Here is a 22,637-nt window from a genome sequence, read left to right as displayed (position 1 = left end):
TTGCCCGCCTCCACAGGATTCTCATTGTAGCGGTACTGAACAAGTACACAGCAAGTAGAAAATGTAAATTAAAAACAAAATGTAAGCTTTTTAACAATGCCATGGAAAGTTGAGAAGTAAGTCACACATTACCTGACATCACTGAGTGAGGAAGAGCAATCACGCCATGTTGCGCAGTAGTCCAGCATGGCCGTCACTACACAAACAGCTGTTTGCGGTGCGTTACACAGTGAGTTTGGTGTGTCAGTGTGAAGCAGTACTCTAATTACACTCCCTGTTTGATGTATACACATGCAAGATGTTTGAAAGCACGTTAGGCCTGCAATTTAGCAATCAATGTGATTTCTGCCCTTAAAACGCTGCTTTGCGTCACATCCAGATTTTTCACCGGGACTTTTGGCATGTATCCCACTCCGCCATGCCCCCCTCCAGGTGTTAGACCCCTTGAAACATCTTTTCCATCACTTTTGTGGCCAGCATATTTTTTTCTATTTTTCAAAGTTCGCCTCCCCATTGAAGTCTATTGCGGTTCGCGAATTTTTCCGCGAACCGAACCTTCTGCGGAAGTTCGCGAACCCGGTTCGCGAACCGAAAATCGGAGGTTCGCAACATCTCCTTCACACATGTGCACTTGCTTTTACCTCTCATTTGATTATTGAGTTTCACTATTAATTATTTGTCTTTCCCCCTTGCTATTATACTAAACTTGTAGACAATATATTTAGTTGCACCTAGTTTAAAGTGAACCTCCAGACTAAAAATCGACTCAGCAGCACTGAAAAGGCCTGGTGTTTCTTTAACAGTTTCATAGTATCAGAACTTTGTTTCTCTTATACAAGCCTCACAGAAGAAAACTGCCCGGGCTTTTTTCCCCTGATGCTGTGCAAAGCATAATCGGATTTCTGATGTTGTTGCTCTCGTTCTGCTGTTTTGGTGCAAATTTTTTTTTCTTACATTTTGAATTTGACATTTGAAGCCTTGGGTGCGCAGCTGGGAGGGGTGATCAGGACACAGGACAGTTGGAACTGTGTCTCCTGCTCCCCGTCACCTCCTTTCAACCAACAAGATGGCTGCCCCCATGACAAAGATGGCAGCCCCCATGAATCACAAACATTTGCCTGTTCTTTTAAAACAGGGCAAGTAAGAGATTATATTACCAATCTATTCTAATTAACATAACTAATGTAACTCAATGACAGTATGTTTGTTTAGGCTGAAGTTCCCCTTTAAAGTGGGATACAACTCTGACATAACATTCAATAAAAATGTGTTTTCCTACTTTATATTACTAATAAAGTTCCCATATTTACGTCTGTCAAAGTTATAGTGCAAGTACAGTTTATCTGCTCTGAAAGTTGCCATTACATTTTATTTCATAGCTATTGTATTAATATATTAAAATCTACAGTATCTAGTTATCATTTCTCAACTGTTTCTGCTTTTACTATGTGTGACAGCTCAGTTTTAGCACTCTGTTTATATTTACAATACTTTGTGAGCTACAATTAGTAAATAAAAGATAAGATATCACATCTTCAGATGGGGCCAGAAGCTGCCCACTGAAAAAGAAAGTGCTGTCCTGTGTTAATTGTTTGAATGCTGTTCTGCTACCATGCTACCAGTGTTTGTTTGTTTTTTGATTTTTGGGGTTTTTTGTTTTTCTGTTTTGTTTTGCTTTTTTTTTTTTTTTTTTTTTGGTGGTAATAGGTGTTTTAGAGTAAATAATCTTTCAGAGAAAAGAAGAAAATACAACTATAAAAACACAGCCAGTTTGTAGCAGGCAAATAATTACGTTTTCCATTGAATATTTCTAAATAACTTTAGGGATAAATATGACATTTTCAGATGTTTATAAATTATATATTAACATTTATTTTTAATGAAAAAAATACATGAACACTTTAGTTCTGTCTGTAAAAGAAAGCTGGAACAGAGGGTGAATGGTGGGATGAAGCAAAGACTGTCTCTAGCTTCATAACCTCTTCTGTAGGAAACAAATCCCAGCATGGTATCTGTAGCTATGTTTGGAATCCATACATAAAAGTAGTGGTGACCAAATGTCATCTCACTAAGGAGCTTCTTTGAAGTTACTCAGTCCCTGTAGTTAATTTAAATGTACTCTACCTGCTTTAGACAGTGGAGATACCTAAATAATACAAGCACAACCAAATTAACCCTTTCAAATGTAAGACATTTAATTTGGAAAAAAGGACTTTTTAATAATATATAAAGATAGCTTTAAAAAAATCAGGCATACATTTATTTTTAATAATATAATCACTGTGACATGGAGAGCTCAACCATACCTTTTACAGGACCAAACTCTTGATGGGCTTTTACAACCAAAATATTGGCACAAGATAAAGCACTTTTAATAAACCTTATTTTCTGGAATATAAGACGCTCTGGACTATAAGACGCACCTAGGCTTAGAGGACACAAACCAGGAAAAATCTACTAAACCTGGTGCATCCATGTTCCACGGGCATCTTGTACATGCCCCCCCCCCCCCCATTAGTCTGCCCCCATGTGTCCTCCTGTGTCCCTATGTGTCCTCCTGAGTACACCATGTACCTTCCTGTGTACCTCTTGTGTCCTCTGTTCTCCTTGTGTCCTCTGTCCCCCTTGTATCCTCGGACCATTAGTTTATAATTACCTGATTACTTGTATGGAAATGTTTTGACTTTTTTAAAGGCATCAGCACTGTCAGAAAAATCCTGTGATCCGAAGTCTCCGTACCCCAAACACCCTGGAATCCATAGTTGTTGTGTTCACAAAGGTCTGGAAAGGAAACTGTGTTTAGCAGACTTAAAGCAACCACCAAAGGAATTTCCAACATACTTAGAGCCGTCAAATGAGGAATTGTGTGATGCCTTTAAGTCTGACCCAAAGATGTTTTCTATGAAGTAAGTATAAAACTTCCATTCCTATATTCTGCATCTACATAAAGTTAAGGGGGAAAAAAAGAAAGAAAAATAGATTGGATTTTAACATTTTGGTTATATTATCAAAGATCCTAATTATCTGCCAACAAAACTAGGTATGGACCAGTTTTCTTCTTTCCTGTTCAGAGCTGTGGGACGCTGTAACCAAAATTAATTCATTGCAACCAATAGTTGCTAAAATATTCCAGGCGTTGTGCAGTTTAAATTGGTTTGGTTGAATGTGCACCCAGAAGACCGAAAGAACAAATGCACATTAACACCAATGTGCAGTTATTCACTGTCTCCTATAAATTGACAGAGATTAGCACATAAGCTGGCAAGTGCCAATAATTCAACTCTACTTCCTGACTCTAGTGCCTCTATATAAACAATAGCACACAAGGTCTATAAATCCCCATTTTTCTCTATGGGACCTAGGTCTACCATAAACTAACATACACACAACAGAGAACACCTTCATAGTATTTACATCTCAGTGCAAAATTTCATAGTGTTTGCATAGCAGTGCATAGCACAGCAGTTCTAGAGCTGGGGACTGCAGCAGTGAGTTTGAATTGCCCCAAGTAGTGCCAGTTGCTAAACACTTCTAGAGTTTATAAGTACAGTTGTGTTTCTTTGTTTCCTTGGTGATCTGGATCATTGTGAAAATGCTTTGTACACAGGGCCGGATTTACCATAAGGCACTGTAGGCACGTGCCTACAGGCGCCTTATCTGACAGAGGCGGAAATTCCCCGACTGTCTCCTTCTCTGAGCAGAGCGGAAGTGTGATGTCACTCACCGCTCTGCTCCTGGCTCGGCTCTCCACTCCTAGCGGCTGCTTTGGAAAGGCTCATGGCAGTGGGGGAGAGATGGGGCTGGGCTCTTGCCGCCTTTGCCAGGACTGCTGCAAACCAATCCGCTCCATATCAATAGCTGCCCGCTTGTCTGTACGGTATACTCAGCGTGCAGACAAGTGGGCAGCTATTGCTATGGAGCGGATTAGTTTGCAGCAGTCCCGGCAAGAGCTGTGTGACAGCATAAGATTTGCAGAGCACCGCCTCCCTGTTTCCTTCTCTGGTGTTGGTGACTGCGGAGGCTGCATCTGCCGTGTCACACATGGACAGCTGTAGCTGTACCGCGGAATTTAGGAAGAGTGAAGGAGCACTGGAGCGTGTCTGGACTCCAGAGCACTTTGAGCCACATGGGAGGAGGAGGGGGACAGCAGAGAGACGATCAAAAGAGCTTTGTGGTAGCTGTCAGCTAGCACACGGAAGACCAGGAAAAACAGCCAGAGATCAGCCTGCCCTGCCTGCTTCAAAGATGGGGACACACAGAGGAGGACAGTGACAGTCAAAGTCAGTGACAGAAGGTAAACTACTCTGACTGGCTTGTTCACTTTGCTTTTACTCACTCTTTTTACAACCCTGTGTTCCTCTTTGTGCTTCCCCCTCATGCCCAGTCCACCCTTTGTGCGCCCACCCTGAGCATCCTCTGTGTGTACCCTGCTCGTGCCCACCCTCTGTGTGTACCCAGCCCATGTGCACCCTCTATGCCCACCCTATGTCCTTTCCCCTCAGGCCCACCCTCTGTGTGTACCCAGCCCATGTGCACCCTCTATGCCCACCCTATGTCCTTTCCCCTCATGCCCATCCTCTGTATACCCAGCCCATGCGCACCCTCTCTATGTCCACCCTCTATGCTCCCCCCATGCCCACCCTCTGTGTGTACCCTGCCTGTGCTCACCATCTGTGCTTCCCCTCATGCCCACCCTCTGTGTGTACCACACCAGTGCCCACCTTCTGTGCATTCCCCTTCTGCCCACCCTCTATGCTTCTCCCACCTGTGCTTCCCCCACATGATCACCCTTTGTGCCTACCCCACCCATGCCCCCCCTCTGTGTGCCCCCCTGCACCCACCCTTTGTGTTTCCCCCTCATACCCATTCTCTAGGCATCTTCTGCCTGTGCACACTCTCTGTGCATTCCCTCCATGCCCACCCTCTGTGCATTCCTTTGGTGCCCACCCTCTATGCGTCCCCCTGTAATTCCTATCATAGCTAGCGTTATATTCTAGCTATATTGATATTAATTATATACTATTTATATAGCAAGGACATCTTCTAATTGGGGATGAGCTCTGGTGTTTTTCCAAAGTATGATTTCAATGTGCGGACCATGGCAGGGAGGCAGTTAACCTATCCTAGCCGCCACCTATAGCCAATGTGCTCTACGTTGCTTTCCATAGCATTCCATCTTTCCAATTCTTCAAACCCAGAGGGTGGAGGTATCGGAGGAACATGAAACACAGTGTCGAACATTGGCTATAGGCAGCAACAAGGGTAAGTTAACTGCTGTCCCTGTGTCCTCTACTGTTCCCGTGTCATCCGCTGTCCCCCATGCCTGTGCTGTCCCCGTGTGCTCCTGGTGTCCCCCTTTGCTGTCCCCGTGTCTTACTCTGTACCCCCTGTGCGCCGATGTCCCAATGTATCCCCCTCTGTCTTCCTGAATCCTCCGCATTCCCCCAGCTCCATGCCACACTGTGTCCCAAGTGTAGCTTTAGCCAAAGATGATGTACAGTAATTTGTTATCACTGTAGCCAATGGTCTCATGTCCATTGCTCCATCATCAGGCCAATTATTGCACTCGCTGAGTAGCAGTGTAGTGATTGGCCTAATGACTGAGCCATGGTCCCGCCCGCGAGACCATATACAACTTTTGTGTTGTTAGTATTATTTCCTTGTGATTTATATTTGACTTGTTGCTGGTAATATAGTCCTATATTTTGTAAATTCTGTATATCATTGGTAATATTTGCATATTGTTGTTCTGTATTTTTCTTTGGGAATATCTGCATTTCCTTGTCTTGTTTTATTTCATAAAAATAGGGGGCGTGACTTGGGGTGGGGCCTTAGCTGAGGGGCGGAGTTTAAGGGCGCCACAATTTCTGTGCCTATAGGCTCCTGAGCTGTAAGTCCGGCCCTATTTGTACATGTGTGAATGGTTTCTGTGTTTGACAGAATGTTGTGCAATACATGTGTACTATAAATATTGGAAATAAATAAATGTAAAATCCACCTGAACTCTTTTATAAGTTAATATTGTAGTACCTGCAGGATTGTACAGTAGATGTTCCATTTCCAACATGTTTCATGGAGAATGCAACAGCCAGTATGAGAGAATTTTACTTAAAGGAATACTATCGATTGAAACAATTTTTTTTTAATACTCTATATTAGTGTACACATTACCACTAGTGCTAGGGGCACTTTATTTATTCACCCAGGTCTCTCTCTTGCTATCCCTGCTTAAAAATTCATTTCTCACACAGCTCATAGTAGTTTGGGTCACCCTGAGCTGCTTGGTTACTCTGTCACACAGCTCACAAATATATTGTGTCACTCACAGCATGCAGGAGACATGAGGAGAAATAGGCTGATCTTAGGTGGTAACAGGTAACTAAATGAGCATGAATATTGCTGGAATATAACTAGCTATACCACGAGTCTGTGTTTACCCTCAGACTGGCTGCCTGCTTGAGGTGATTCACTCCAGGCTGCATCCACTTTACAAGCTGCTGAGAGGGGCAGACCACTGTCTACAATTAGCATTATTAGTATATTTATCAGTCAAGAGAAGCAAAGATAATAAACACACATTGCTAGAATCTTTAACCCCTTACCACCATATCAATAAGATTCTTTCAGCAAGGTGATAATTAAACTATAAACTGAGGAGTTGATAGCAACTCCCCTGTGCAGAGATATGGTCTAGCCCTCTGGGAGCAGTCAGTATTAGATACATTTTGTATCCAACACTGACGCCAAAACTGACGGAGGATGTTACAGCTGAGAGGAACAGCTGTGTGAGGAATCAAATTGCTCCTAGTACTTGTCCTAATGTGTGCTACAACATACAGCATTTAAAAATAAATGCATACATCGATAGTGGCTTCATTTGTGATTTTACTTTACTTCTGTTCTAATAAATTAGATATTGAATATTTTTTTACTAATATTTCTCATACATGAATTCATTAGTTCAGTACTACGTAATATATTGGCAATTTCTAATTAAAAGATGGTAGTGATGATGGTGATAATGATGATAATTTATTATTAATATTGTTATTATCCATATTATTTCTACTATACAATGCAAATAATGCAATATCTTCTTTACAGATTTCTGTATGAATACTCCAGTAATTTTGCACAAACTCCTTTTCTGGTGGTTCTTAATTCTACTGAAAATTATTTAAAGATGATACAGGAATGCTGTACAGCCAAAAAACCAACACAGTGCTTTATCAAACAGGTTTGACTCATTATGTTCTGGGTATAAGTGGCTGGAAATCAATATACCGTGCAATGGTTCTACAAATTGGGCTTGCTATAAAATCCCACAGTGACAGGCAGCTGTGATGTCTCAAAAATCCACTCTTGACAAATCATCATCAAACAAGATCATCATTTAGCTCTTTATAGATTAACATGTTGTTCTGTTTCTTTTAGTAGCTGCAGCATTGTTATTTCTATGAATGCTATATTTTTTTTCAATAACAGAAATATGTGTGTATTGGGTACAATAAACAGCACATGACAGACAATGTTATGAGACAGGGCAGGCAGACTGTATGAATTTTAGGACAGGTGGGTTTGCAAATAATGTGGGCAACAGTTGTGGATGGAAGGCTGAGGGCTATAGGACAAATGAGGAGACTTAAATTGTTCGACTTAGTGAGATGATGGGATATGGGGTGCATAGACAATGGTAGAGCTGAACATAGCTTGCTGGGGTGGGTGAGTAGGTGAGGATCAGGAGAACTGACATGGGGGAGGTAAGAAATAGTTTAGAAATGTATCAAATAGTGTATTTATTGTTGGTCATTTTTATTAATAAAGTTATGCCTTTAATAACTTTGTTAATTTGTTGAACTTACCCTTGAGTCCTAACCTGCTTGGCCGTAATTTACGAAACAGCTGAGGCTCCACCTCTTCCCAGAAAAAAACACCCCAGTGCTTTCTTTTCAAAAGTCTACTGCAGCTCTGGCCATCCCCCACCTAATGTTGCCTCAGCCCAACCTTAGCTTGGCAGCCATGGTCTAATTGATGGCTGTCAAGCTGGGGGGAAGCCACGGAAACGCAGGTAGGGATGGTCACAGACTTCAGAAAAATGGCCACAGCTGTCTTACCACTGGAGGGGGGTGGAGATTCACCTGTCTAATGAACCACAGGTGAGCAGATAAGTTATTAATCCTGAATCCTGCAGCATTAAGACAGAGGCATACATGACAGACTCTGGCCCATATGCAATCAACCTTTTCTCCTGAGTTTTCTCCTAGGTGATATTTTCAAACTTGCCTATAAAATGTCTTTTAAGCCACCAGCAAGCAAGAAAATAATCAAAATAAATTTGATATTGCTTTCCACCTATTTTTTTGTATGTTTTCAATTGCAAAGTGCTGAAAAGTAATTTTAAAATGAAGATGAAAAATGATCTCCTCTGAGAAGACTAGGGAGAAAAAAGTTAATTGTATATGAGCCTCGGGCCCAGGCTTTCACCTGAGTTATCTCTTTGGAGATACATTTTCTCTTCTCTTTCAAATAACTTTTCATCATTTTACTATTAAAAAGGTACCCCAAAGTAGGTGAAAGGGTACTATAACATTTAGTTTTAGTATTTTCTTGATTGCTGGTGGCTTAAAGGGCATTTTATGAAAAGTTGTTAAAATATCCCCTAAAAGAAAACGCAAGAGAAAAAGTGAACTGCATATGGGCCTCTGTCCTTTACGTTGGAAGTGCTTTTAAAAACACAATCAGTACAAAAGTATTGATACTGGTATTTTTTTTTAATCTTTTGGAAAAGCATGCCTTAATTTCTAAATTCTGTTTTTAATTGTTTGGTGTGTTTAACTATGGTTTATTATTGTACCTAGAGACTTCAACGGCAACCACTGCACTTACTGACTGTGATGTCCAATAGACTGTGTTCTCGCTTTGCCAGCTATGGAGAGGACAAACTGAAGTTCAGGTACTGAAAATCTTACAACTGACCTTAGAACAGTGGTGGGTTGAAAACATCGAAGTATGCATTCATGCATCGTAATCGTAATGTGAAATTACAAGGAAAATCGTAATTAATTTCGTATGTAATAGTAATATTTCATAATTTTGCATAATTTTCGCGCAACTTCGTGACATTTTGTGCCGATTTTAGCAGTTAATAACAAAGCCCCCATACATGCTATTGCTACCAAAATTGCTACATATGTTAAGGAGAATATTGGGTACAAGTCACAAAAATAATTTTTCAAAAAGACATTGTAGCTTTTGAGAATTTTAAACTGTCATTTTTAGTATAAAAAACATTTTTTCTTTGCATTTTTAAAATCGATTTTCTCAAAAACTAAAAGGTCTTTTCGGAAAAAGATTTTACCTTGTACCCACTATTCTCCTTAACACATGTAGCAATTTTGGTTTCACTACCATATATGTGAGCTTTGCTATTCACTGCCAAAGTCAGCATGAAATTAAGTGAAAATTACGCAAAATTGTAGACGAAACTACAAATTACTATATGAAATCAATTGAATTTACAAATGGTGATTGCGTGTAAGCGTAAATGCAAATATTTATTGGAATTTCACGTAATCATAATTGGCTGATTACAATCATCACTGCCTGAGAGGGATATAGAGGCTGCCATATTAATTTCCTTTAAAAAAAAAACACTTGCCTTGCATCCTGTTGATCTTTCCTGCATCAGTGGTGTCTGAATCACACACCTGAAACAATCATGCAGCAAATGCAGTTCCATTTACAGAGGAACTGTAGTGACATTAATATAATGAATACAAATGCTGATATTTTACATTATTCATTTATAGATCATTTAGTCAGTGTGTGCCCATTGTAAAATCTTTCCCCTCCCTGATTAACATTCTGAAACTTATCACTGATGGTGTCATCTTTAATTCTGCAAGGTGATCTGCACGTAATGTTTGTTTACTGAGAGCTTCATGCACAGAGGAAGATATTGCTTGCTTGGCTGCTGGAAACAGTTGTTATTTCCCACAATACAATCAGGTTCTCAGACAGCAAACTGTCAGGACTATGGTCCTGACATCACTCTGTGGGAGGGGTTTCACTACAATATCTGCCTCCATATTCTTCTCACCTCAAGTTCACTTTGAAGATGAACATTAACCAAGGATTAACCTTCATCCCAATCAGTTTCCCATGAGAAATCTTTAATTTTCTCAAATAGATTATTAGAGATGTTTGAATGGTTAATATTGTGCTTAAACCCATCCAACAATGTGATGTCAGGGCCATTGCCCTGACAGCTTGCTCTCATTGCACTGTGGGAAAAAAACAGCTGTTTCCAACTGTCAAGCAAGCAGTATCTCCCTCCGTGAATAGAACTCTCAGTAAGCACCTGGCAAGAAAAAAGAAAACACTGACTAAATAATTTTTATTAAATATTGAAAAAAATAAGTAATTTTATGAATTATACTATGTTCACTACAGTTTCTCTTTGAGTATAGGTTCCAATGTATCCAACTTATCAGTTACACAACAGCATTCAGTAACAATTCTCTGAAACCTCTTACTGGTTCACCCTTTTTCCTTTCCAAAAGTTTCAAGCCCAAATAAATATCCCTTTCTAATATTAAATCAACCCTCCTTGAAGTTGTTACACCGAATCCCATTCTCTGGTAAGCCAAGGGACATGGAGCTACATTACTTGCTTCATGCCTCCAGGAGGAAAATTCCTTGCAACTCCTGGAGAAAAGATTGTACTTTGTGCGCACATAGAGTTTGAAAGGCCAAATGGCATTACATCAAGAGGGCTGTCCTCTTGTCTAAAATGTAGCTAAAAGCTAAACTTTAGGGGGATTGTCTTGTTCTCAATATCTTTTGGTCTAATGTGTTCTGCTCAATTTGTTTCATTGCAAATTATATTTTATGGTGATTTTCTGCTCTTTAAATATAGTCAGTTGCTTTCTTGGAGTTGCTAGTTTATGCCTCTATGAGGGATATTCACAAAACTCCATTAATCAATTTGGGACTGCACTATTAGAAATCTACATGGAGATTAGTACCTGGCGTGACGTAGATTTCCATAGCAAAGGTGAGCAGCAGGGACAGTGGGACCGCTGCTACAAAAATTCATGTTGATTCAGAAACTAACATCCACACACATAAAGTCGATTTCCAGTTACTTAGGATGTGCTGTACAAATAGCCTAATCCACCTTAGTTAGGTAACGTGCTCCCTGATCGTATACCATTTGTTAAGCTATTTGCATACCATGTGTTAACCTCTAACATTGCCTAGGTAACGTAGGATGTGCTAATTGCACAAGCACAATCTGCACTATGTAACTAACATAAAAAAAACAGTAAAATGACCATGCACTGTCTGCATACAGCAATTTTAATGAAACATCCATGACACAAACAAATTCCATCTGAAAATGTTGTATTGTAGCTAGACTAGCATGAGCTAATAGGAAAAATGTGAACTGAGGTCACAAAATGAATACACATATATACCCGCTGTAGCCGTATTGGGGAAAATCAGAACTAGCTAGCAACATCATTTTTTCCATCAGTGCGAGAAGCAGTGAAAGTATACGTAATTTTAAAAGAGTTAAAGATAGGCCACTTAAAGAGGAACTCCAGTGAAAATAATTTAATTAAAAAAAGTGCTTCATTTTTACAATAATTATGTATAAATGATTTAGTCAGTGTTTGCTCATTGTAAAATCTTTCCTCTCCCAGATTCACATTCTGACATGTATTACATGGTGACATTGTTACTGTGGGCAAGTTATGTAGCTGTTTCTAGCTGTTCTGGCTGTTACAGACAGCTTTAAACAGCCATTTCCTGTCTGTGAACATTGTTACATTGTGGCAGTTTGCCCAGAGTACCGCGGTATTCAGAGCCTCTTGTGGGAGGGGTTTCAGCACAAAATTAGTCACACAGCGCCCCCTGATAGTCTGTTTGTGAAAATCATTCTATTTCTCATGTAAAAGGGGGTATCAGCTACTGATTGGGATAAAGTTCAATTCTTGGTTGGAGTTTCTCTTTAACCACTTGAGGACCTAGGGCTTTCTACCCCTTAAGGACCGGCCACTTTTTTTCCATTCAGACCACTGCAGCTTTCACGGTTTATTGCTCGCTCATACAACCTACCACCTAAATGAATTTTGGCTCCTTTTCTTGTCACTAATAAAGCTTTCTTTCGGTACTATTTGATTGCTCCTGCGATTTTTACTTTTTATTATATTCATCAAAAAAGACATGAATTTTGGCAAAAAAATGATTTTTTTAACTTTCTGTGCTGACATTTTTCAAATAAAGTAAAATTTCTGTATACATGCAGCGCGAAAAATGTGGACAAACATGTTTTGGATAAAAAAAAACCCATTCAGTGTATATTTATTGGTTTGGGTAAAAGTTATAGCGTTTACAAACTATGGTGCAAAAAGTGAATTTTCCCATTTTTAAGCATCTATGACTTTTCTGACCCCCTGTCATGTTTCATGAGGGGCTAGAATTCCAGGATAGTATATATACCCCCCCAAATGACCCCATTTTGGAAAGAAGACATCCCAAAGTATTCACTGAGAGGCATAGTGAGTTCATAGAAGATATTATTTTTTCTCACAAGTAAGCGGAAAATGACACTTTGTGACCAAAAAAAAAAAAAAGTTTCCATTTCTTCTAACTTGCGACAAAAAAAAATGAAATCTGCCACGGACTCACCATGCCCCTCTCTGAATACCTTGAAGGGTCTACTTTCCAAAATGGGGTCATTTGTGGGGTGTGTTTACTGTCCTGACATTTTGGGTGGTGCTAAATTATAAGCACCCCTGTAAAGCCTAAAGGTGCTCATTGGACTTTGGACCCCTTAGCGCAGTTAGGCTTCAAAAAAGTGCCACACATGTGGTATTGCCGTACTCAGGAGAAGTAGTATAATGTGTTTTGGGGTGTATTTTTAAACATACCCATGCTGGGTGGGAGAAATATCTCTGTAAATGACAATTTGTTAATTTTTTTTACACACAATTGTCTATTTACAGAGATCTTTCAACCACTCAGCATGGGTATGTGTAAAAATACACCCCAAAACACATTGTACTACTTCTCCTGAGTACGGCGATACCACATGTGTGGCACTTTTTTGCACCCTAACTGCGCTAAAGGGCCCAAAGTCCAATGAGTACCTTTAGGATTTCACAGGTCATTTTGAGAAATTTCGTTTTAAGACTACTCCTCACGGTTTAGGGCCCCTAAAATGCCAGGACAGTATAGGAACCCCACAAATGACCCCATTTTAGAAAGAAGACACCCCAAGGTATTCCGTTAGTAGTACGGTGAGTTCATAGAAGATTTTATTTTTTGTCACAAGTTAGCGGAAAATGACACTTTGTGAAAAAAAACAATAAAAATCAATTTCCGCTAACTTGTGACAAAAAATAAAATCTTCTATGAACTCACCGTACTACTAACAGAATACCTTGGGGTGTCTTCTTTCTAAAATGGAGTCATTTGTGGGGTTCCTATACTGTCCTGGCATTTTAGGGGCCCTAAACCGTGAGGAGTAGTCTTGAAACAAAAATGACCTGTGAAATCCTAAAGGTACTCATTGGACTTTGGGCCCCTTAGCGCAGTTAGGGTGCAAAAAAGTGCCACACATGTGGTATCGCCGTACTCGGGAGAAGTAGTACAATGTGTTTTGGGGTGTATTTTTACACATACCCATGCTGGGTGGGAGAAATAACTCTGTAAATGGACAATTGTGTGTAAAAAAATCAAAAGATTGTCATTTACAGAGGTATTTCTCCCACCCAGCATGGGTATGTGTAAAAATACACCCCAAAACACATTATACTACATCTCCCGAGTACGGCGATACCACATGATTGGCACTTTTTTGCAGCCTAACTGCGCTAAGGGGCCCAAAGTCCAATGAGTACCTTTAGGATTTCACAGGTCATTTTTGTTTCAAGACTACTCCTCACGGTTTAGGGCCCCTAAAATGCCAGGGCAGTATAGGAACCCCACTAATGACCCCATTTTAGAAAGAAGACACCCTAAGGTATTCCGTTAGGAGTATGGTGAGTTCATAGAAGTTTTTATTTTTTTGTCACAAGTTAGCGGAAATTGATTTTTATTGTTTTTTTTCACAAAGTGTCATTTTCCGCTAACTTGTGACAAAAAATAAAATCTTCTATGAACTCACCATACTCCTAACGGAATACGTTTGGGTGTCTTCTTTCTAGAATGGGGTCATTTGTGGGGTTCCTATACTGCCCTGGCATTTTAGGGGCCCTAAACCGTGAGGAGTAGTCTTGAAACAAAAATGACCTGTGAAATCCTAAAGGTATTCATTGGACTTTGGGCCCTTAGCGCAGTTAGGCTGCAAAAAAGTGCCAATCATGTGGTATCGCCGTACTCGGAAGATGTAGTATAATGTGTTTTGGGGTGTATTTTTACACATACCCATGCTGGGTGGGAAAAATACCTCACACAATTGTCCATTTACAGAGAGATTTCTCCCACCCAGCATGGGTATGTGTAAAAATACACCCCAAAACACATTATACTACTTCTCCTGAGTACGGCGATACCACATGTGTGACACTTTTTTGCAGCCTAGGTGCGCTAAGGGGCCCAACGTCCTAATCACAGGTCATTTTGAGGCATTTGTTTTCTAGACTACTCCTCACTGTTTAGGGCCCCTAAAATGCCAGGGCAGTATAGGAACCCCACAAGTGACCCCATTTTAGAAAGAAGACACCCCAAGGTATTCCGTTAGGTGTATGGCGAGTTCATAGAAGATTTTATTTTTTGTCACAAGTTAGTGAAAAATGACACTTTGTGAAAAAAAAACAAAAATCAATTTCGCTAACTTTTGACAAAAAATAAAACCTTCTATGAACTCGTCATACACCTAACAGAATACATTGGGGTGTCTTTTTTCTAAAATGGGGTCCGTTTCTGGGGTTCCTATACTGCCCTGGCATTTTACGGGCCCAAAATCGTGAGTAGTCTGGAAACCAAATGTCTCAAAATGACTGTTCAGGGGTATAAGCATCTGCAAATTTTGATGACAGGTGGTCTATGAGGGGGCGAATTTTGTGCAACCGGTCATATGCAGGGTGGCCTTTTAGATGACAGGTTGTATTGGGCCTGATCTGATGGATAGGAGTGCTAGGGGGGTGACAGGAGGTGATTGATGGGTGTCTCAGTGGGTGGTTAGAGGGGAAAATAGATGCAATAAATGCACTGGGGAGGTGATCGGAAGGGGGTCTGAGGGGGATCTGAGGGTTTGGCCGAGTGATCAGGAGCCCACACGGGGCAAATTAGGGCCTGATCTGATGGGTAGGTGTGCTAGGGGGTGACAGGAGGTGATTGACGGGTGTCTCAAGGTGTGATTAGAGGGGGGAATAGATGCAAGCAATGCACTGGCGAGGTGATCAGGGCTGGGGCCTGAGGGCATTCTGAGGGTGTGGGCGGGTGATTGAGTGCCCTAGGGGCAGATAGGGGTCTAATCTGATAGGTAGCAGTGACAGGGGGTGATTGATGGGTAATTAGTGGGTGTTTAGGGTAGAGAACAGATATAAACACTGCCCTTGGGAGGTGATCTGACGTCGGATCTGCGGGCGAACTATTGGTGTGGGTGGGTGATCAGATTGCCCGCAAGGAGCAGGTTAGGGGCTGATTGATGAGTGGCAGTGACAGGGGGTGATTGATGGGTGGCAGTGCCAGGGGGTGATTGATGGGTGGCAGTGACAGGGGGTGATTGATGGGTGATTGACAGGTGATCAGTGGGTTATTACAGGGAAGAACAGATGTAACTAATGCACTGGCGAATTGATAAGGGGGGGTCTGAGGGCAATCTGAGCGTGTAGGCGGGTGATTGGGTGCCCGCAAGGGGCAGATTAGGGTCTGATCTGATGGGTAACAGTGACAGGTGGTGATAGGGGGTGATTGATGGGTAATTAGTGGGTGTTTAGAGGAGAGAATAGATGTAAACACTGCGTTTGGGTGGTGATCTGATGTCGGATCTGCGGGCGATCTATTGGTGTGGGTGGGTGATCAGATTGCCCGCAAGGGGCAGGTTAGGGGCTGATTGATGGGTGGCAGTGACAGGGGGTGATTGATGGGTGGCAGTGACAGGGGGTGATTGATGGGTGATTGACAGGTGATTGACAGGTGATCAGTGGGTTATTACAGGGAAGGACAGATGTAAATAATGCCCTGGCGAATTGATAAGGGGGGGGTCTGAGGGCAATCTTAGCGTGTAGGCGGGTGATTGGGTGCCCGCAAGGGGCAGATTAGGGTCTGATCTGATGGGTAACAGTGACAGGTGGTGATAGGGGGTGATTGATGGGTAATTAGTGGGTGTTTAGAGGAGAGAATAGATGTAAACACTGCGTTTGGGTGGTGATCTGATGTCGGATCTGCGGGCGATCTATTGGTGTGGGTGGGTGATCAGATTGCCCGCAAGGGGCAGGTTAGGGGCTGATTGATGGGTGGCAGTGACAGGGGGTGATTGATGGGTGGCAGTGACAGGGGGTGATTGATGGGTGATTGACAGGTGATTGACAGGTGATCAGTGGGTTATTACAGGGAAGGAGAGATGTAAATATTGCACTGGCGAATTGATAAGGGGGGGTCTGAGGGCAATCTGAGCGTGTAGGCGGGTGATTGGGTGCCCGCAAGGGGCAGATTAGGGTCTGATCTGATGGGTAACAGTGACAGGTGGTGATAGGGGGTGATTGATGGGTGATTGACAGGTGATCAGGGGGGATAGATGCATACAGTACACAGGGGGGGGTCTGGGGGGGGGGTCTGGGGAGAATCTGAGGGGTGGGGGGTGATCAGGAGGGGGCAGTGGGCAGGGGGGGAGATAAAAAAAATAGTGTTGACAGATAGTGACAGGGAGTGATTGATGGGTGATTAGGGGGGTGATTGGGTGCAAACAGGGGTCTGGGGAGTGGGCAGGGGGGGTCTGAGGGGTGCTGTGGGCGATCTGGGGCAGGGGGGGGGGGAGAAATCAGTGTGCTTGGTGCAGACTAGGGTGGCTGCAGCCTGCCCTGGTGGTCCCTCGGACATTGGGACCACCAGGGCAGGAGGCAGCCTGTATAATACACTTTGTAAACATTACAAAGTGTATTATACACTTTGTATGCGGCGATCGCGGGGTTAACATCCCGCCGGCGCTTCCGTATAGCCGGCGGGATGTTGCGGCGGGCGAGCGGTGACAGGCGCCGGCGGAGGATCGCGTCACAGATGACGCGATCGCTCCGCCCATGCCCTTAAATGGACCGCCGCCTCTGTGGGTGAGCCGGTCCTTAAGGGCTCCACTTCCCGGCCGCCTCTGTGCGTTAGGCGGTCGGGAAGTGGTTAAGAACCTTTTCCTGGTTCCTTACCTCTGCTGCTACACCTCTGCATGAAGGTATCAATTAACTCAATAGTAGATTAATAGCATGCTTATCTTGTCCTTGACATTTTTAATATCTCACAGTACTAATTAGAAGTACAGCATCAAGTTGTTTTTTTTCTAGCAGCCTTCATGATTTGCATGTACAGCAATTTCATGTAGGTGATTACAGCTAACTAACATAAAGAGTCTAAAAATCAAAGTCACTTAAAAAGTTTCTAACCAGTTTCTGTTTCCATTTGCCTTTCTTAGTGCTGCAATAATGTTTGGCCAGAAGATTCCTTCAGCTGAGTTTAAGGATATCATGCCAATTGTGGAGCAGGGCACTGGGGTGCTTGCGAAGTGCTGCGGATCCCTAACTGAGAACTGCATGGAAAATGAGGTTGGATTTCTTACACTGCTATATGATGATAATGATGATGATGATAATGACGATGATGATTGTTGTTGTTATTTATATTATAATTAATATAAGAGTTGTGTGTATTTTCGCATTAAAAGTGAGCGCTCATTACAATGAATTTTCAGTAAAATTTGCTACAACACACATATTTCTCTTCCATAATAATTTAATGTTATAAAAAAGCACATTTCAATTTCAAGCTAAAGCTGAAATTGCTGTTTATTGCAGGCCTTCAATATGTACATTATTTGCAGAACCTGCCCAGCTTACTCCATGAGTAAATAACTGCACTGTATATTAGCTTTTTATTCATTTGTTCTACCCTGGGATTAATCCATTGGTTGACAGCAAAGGTCAGAATCAGAATCAGAATCAGAATCAGTTTTATTTCGCCAAGTACAGCAGGAGCTGTAATCGGAATTATTTGTGGTTCACATGGCATAGTGTAAAAACAGACAGAGTAAAGACAGACGCAAAACGCATACAAATACAAAATACAAAAATAGAATGCAATGGTCAGGACCGTACAGGCCATTCCACTGCTGTGCAGGGCAGTCAGGTAATAATAAGGTGCACTAAAACGTCCACAGTCCCTTTACGGATAAAGAACCTGGGCAGGCAGAGGCAGGAATCGGCTGACCGATCCGGCAGTTAGAGATTCAGGCCGGGCCGGGGAAGGTTAGAGTTCAGTAGCCGAACAGCCTGGGGGAAGAAGGTGTTCTTCCGCCTAGTAGTTTTGGATGGTAAAGTCCTGTAGCGGCGGCCCAATGGGAGGAGCCTGAAGTAGTGGCTGCCTGGGTGGGAGGGGTCGCGGGAGATCAGGGTTGCCCTCTTTCTCATCCTAGAAGAGTGGAGGAGATCAAGAGGAGGAAGAGGAGAGCCAATGATCTTCTCCGCGTCAGTTATGACTCTCTGCAGCTTGTGTTTGTCGCTTGCCGATGCGCCTGCATACCAGACAATTACAGAGGAGCAGAGGATAGATTCTATGGTGGCGGTATAGAAGCTGGTCAGCAGCTCCTTGGGCATGCCAAATCTCTTCAGTTGGCGCAGGAAGAACAACCGCTGCTGGGATTTCTTCAGAATTTTGGTGGTGTTTAGCCCCCATTTTAGGTTATTAGTGAGAGTCGTGCCGAGGAACCGAACCGATGACACCTTAGAGACTTCTGTCCCTCCAATGAGGACAGGTGGGAGGGGGGGGGGAAGGTTTCTCCTGAAGTCAACGACTAGTTCAACAGTCTTTGCTGTGTTGAGGACCAGGTTGTTGTCGCTGCACCATTTGCATATTCTCTCGACTTCGTTGCGGTACTCGTGCTCCCCGTTGCTACCAATAAGGCCGATGATGGTGGTGTCATCTGCAAACTTGATGACCTTCATATCACAGTGTCGTCTTACATGTAAGCTACAGTGGGATGCAAAAGTTTGGGAAACTGTTAGGCTTGGAGGTGTATTCTCCACGGTCAGCACGTGATGCATAAGCGGACGTGAAGGAGGTACACACACCAGCACAAGGAATCAGGATATCCCCAGTTTAGTGGAGGAGAGGACTGACTCCAATAGGAGATTGTTGCGCACAGAGCCGGTGCAGATCCGAACAGCCACAAACAATACTTTCGTGATAACGTCTCAGCGCAAAGTAGCGCTGAGCGCATAAACCAGAACTGAGGAGATCAGGGCAGGTAGACAGAATGAACGCTTGCTTAACTAGCCACTACTTAGTGACAGCAAGCGTCCACAACAAGACAGACTGGAATGAGGCAGCCAATGCGTTTGCAGCGATGGCGTGCCTCACAAAGACAGGACAGGATAGTCAGGAAATAGCAGGATCAAGATAGATGAACGTAACACCGACAAATATACAATAAGTATGTGTGATGATTTGCTCAGCTGCCTGTGCAGACAGGCAGCCCTTTGACCATTGTGTAAGTTTGCATGCTGCAGGACTTTGGAAAGAAGAGTTTCTGTCAGTTTTGCAGCTTGTGCTTGCAGAGGAATTTGCATACGTTGTCATGCAAATTGCCTGGCCACATTCATTGGAGGCGTGTACTATAAGTACTATGTCTTTCCCACAGTGCTTTGCTGGTCATTTCCCTTCCATGCTCAGTTCCTGATGGACACTGCTGGAGTGTCAGCCATTGCTATCTAGTATAGTTAATTCCTGGGGGTTGCTTTAGGCTCCCCTTCTAGCCCAGTCAGGTTGTATTATCTGTATTGCCTGTTCTGTCTTGTCTTGCCTGTTTGCCATTATCCTGTCCCTATGGTGGTTGACAGGAAATGGTTCTGATCTATGTTCTTGGAGTATAGCTGGTGCAGCGGTTGCTATCAGCTATCTCTTCTGCTCTGTTTCCTGGGATCGCGCTAGCTACTTTGTGCGAGCGCTGGGGATCCTTCTGTTCTGTCTTGTCGGTCGCGATTGCGCTGTCACCAACGGCGGTTGATAGCGAATCGTTCTGTCTTGCTGAGATCGCACTAGCCGCTAGCGTTAGCGGCTGTGGATCTTTCTGATCTGTGTTCCTGCTTGGATCACACTTGCTCTGGCAGAAGAGCGGTGGATCCTTCCTGCCTAGTTCTTGTTTTTTGTGTGTCTGTCTTGTCCGCTGCGCTTGCTACAGGCTCGGTGAGGTAACCGTTAAGCAAGCTCTCGCGTCCCCTGTTTCATGTTTGTCTGTTTATGGTTAGTTAGGCGTGCTTGTCTCTATTGTGCTTATCACGTGGAGATCGCGCATAACCGCGTGCACTGTTGCGAATGAGTGCGGTGTTCGCGGTTAGCTAGCGGTTGTTATTTTCCGTATCTCCTTATTGTATTTGCTGTGCCTTTGCTACCCTCGTATTCTATTCTGTTCTGCCTTGTGTCACGTCTCGCGATCGCACCTCTCGTGATCGCGTTCCTATTTCGTATCTGCTGTTGTGTGTGCGCGGTCGCGGAGTGGCGACTGGATTGGCGCACACACATACAACCTATCCCTTTTGCTCAATCTCATTCGCAATCGCCTCTCTTGCGATTGCGTTCTGCGCTTTGTACAATTCCTGTCTGGCACTTGTGGAGGTACAGAGGATTGGTTCCTCTGCATTCCCCAGCGCCATCTGCCGACAGGAATTTCCCTCTACAGGTGCGTAGCACCTTTTGCTGGGTTCCTGCAAATTATACGCTTGTGGAGGATCTCCGCCGTGTCAGCGCACGCGTTGTGCGCTGATCACGGGGAAAGTTCCACAATCGTGACAGAATGACCAGCCCAACCCAAAACCCCAGTGTAGACGGAATTTCCGATTTGTACGATTTTGTCGAATATGGCTCTTGTACCTTTAAGAGATTTAAAAAACTTGAACCTGAATCAGCAGACGAATTTTTGTCTGAGTGTATGAAACTGTTAGCGAACCCTGAATTCCAATGCACCCCAGTGTCTACCTGGGCCCCCCAAATGGTCTACATTCTGTTGGGGGGCGAAATGTTAATGTGGGGTTATGATGTGTTAAATCATACCACCCTGAGTCAAAGACCCCTGGAATTCTTGGCCTTTTTAATTCACAATTGGCTGAGATTACCTCAATTACCATACCCCCTTAATGAGTTGTTGTCAGCAGCTCAATCAGCTGTTCCATCTACTCTTTCATCCACAAAGCAGCCATCCAAAGCCTCTAAAGGTGCATACACACATCAGACTATAGTCTTTGGAAAATGAAAGATCACAGACCAATCTTACCACCCTTCATGTAGTATGAGAGCCATACTCTACACAGTCTTTTTTATGGAGCTGAACTCCACATCAGAAAAAAATCTTTGCTAGATGCTGCACACACAGATGCTGTACAGACACAAAAGATCAGTATCTGCAAAAGATCTGTTCCTGCCAAAGATCCGTTCCTGCAAATTGCAATGATAGTCTATGAGATCTGCAGATCATCATACACACATGATTTAACTGACATTCATCTGCAGATCAAGCAATCATCTGCAGATCTGAAAATCCATCCTGGTGGATCTGATCTGCAGATGAATGTCAGTTAAATCATGTGTGTATGATGATCTGCAGATCTCATAGACTATCATTGCAATTTGCAGGAATGGATTTTTGGCAGGAACAGATCTTTTGCAGATACTGATCTTTTGTGTCTGTACAGCATCTGTGTGTGCAGCATCTTGCAAAGATTTTTTTCTGATGTGGAGTTCAGCTCCATAGAAAAGACTGTGTAGAGTATGGCTCTCATACTACATGAAGGGTGGTAAAATTGGTCTGTGATCTTTCATTTTCCAAAGACTATAGTCTGATGTGTGTATGAGCCTTAAGTCTAAACGTAAAAGATCTAGGAAGGCTTCCCAGCGGAAAGATCCGTTGCCCCTAGCAACCACAAATAAAGAGGTTATTTCTGTCAAGTCTGAAATGGGCAAAACCATGCAGTATGATAATGATGTTTATAATGCATCTGCTGATCAGTTTCCAGGGTTTTTGCCCCAATCCAAAGCTTATGTGGATCCTGCTATAGGTAGGATCGCACACTACATTAAAGCAGTTAAAAAATCTGTTCTTGTTCCTGAACTCCACCCCTATGGAGATTATTTGGATACTGGCCTGTTTGAACCCCCATTTGCTTCCTGGGATATTGGGGCCTTGCTGGAAGAATTCGATTTTGATTGGAAAGCCTTTTGCGATTTTTACATCGCAAAAAGCGAAGATGTCTTGAATGCTTGTCTCGATTCTGTGTACCTTCTGATTGATTCCGATGAATGTGACAAGGATGATGTGGATCTGGTGATCTATGTATGGCAAACGATTTTGGATGAGTTGCACACACACCAACCAATTGATTCCAATAAAGAGACATCTTTGTCGGATGATTGTTCCTGCCTTTCTGGGG

The 22,637-nt window shown here is 42.9% G+C and overlaps 1 protein-coding gene across 1 annotated transcript in view; it reads left to right on the top strand.

Annotated features, from left to right (window-relative positions):
- GC (GC vitamin D binding protein) overlaps positions 1–22,637 on the top strand; it is a 257,077-nt gene that overhangs the window by 157,371 nt on the left and 77,069 nt on the right. Inside the window, exons 4-7 of the mRNA XM_068233393.1 lie at positions 2,695–2,906; positions 7,105–7,237; positions 8,859–8,953; positions 17,636–17,765. Of these exons, the coding sequence (XP_068089494.1) occupies positions 2,695–2,906; positions 7,105–7,237; positions 8,859–8,953; positions 17,636–17,765 (570 nt within the window). The remainder of the gene's footprint in view (positions 1–2,694; positions 2,907–7,104; positions 7,238–8,858; positions 8,954–17,635; positions 17,766–22,637) is intronic.

The sequence above is a fragment of the Hyperolius riggenbachi genome, chromosome 1, assembly GCF_040937935.1.
Source record: "Hyperolius riggenbachi isolate aHypRig1 chromosome 1, aHypRig1.pri, whole genome shotgun sequence".
NCBI classification, from domain to species: domain Eukaryota; kingdom Metazoa; phylum Chordata; class Amphibia; order Anura; family Hyperoliidae; genus Hyperolius; species Hyperolius riggenbachi.
The sequence above is the reverse complement of the archived record's forward strand: the minus strand, read 5'-3'. Positions and strand labels throughout refer to the sequence as shown.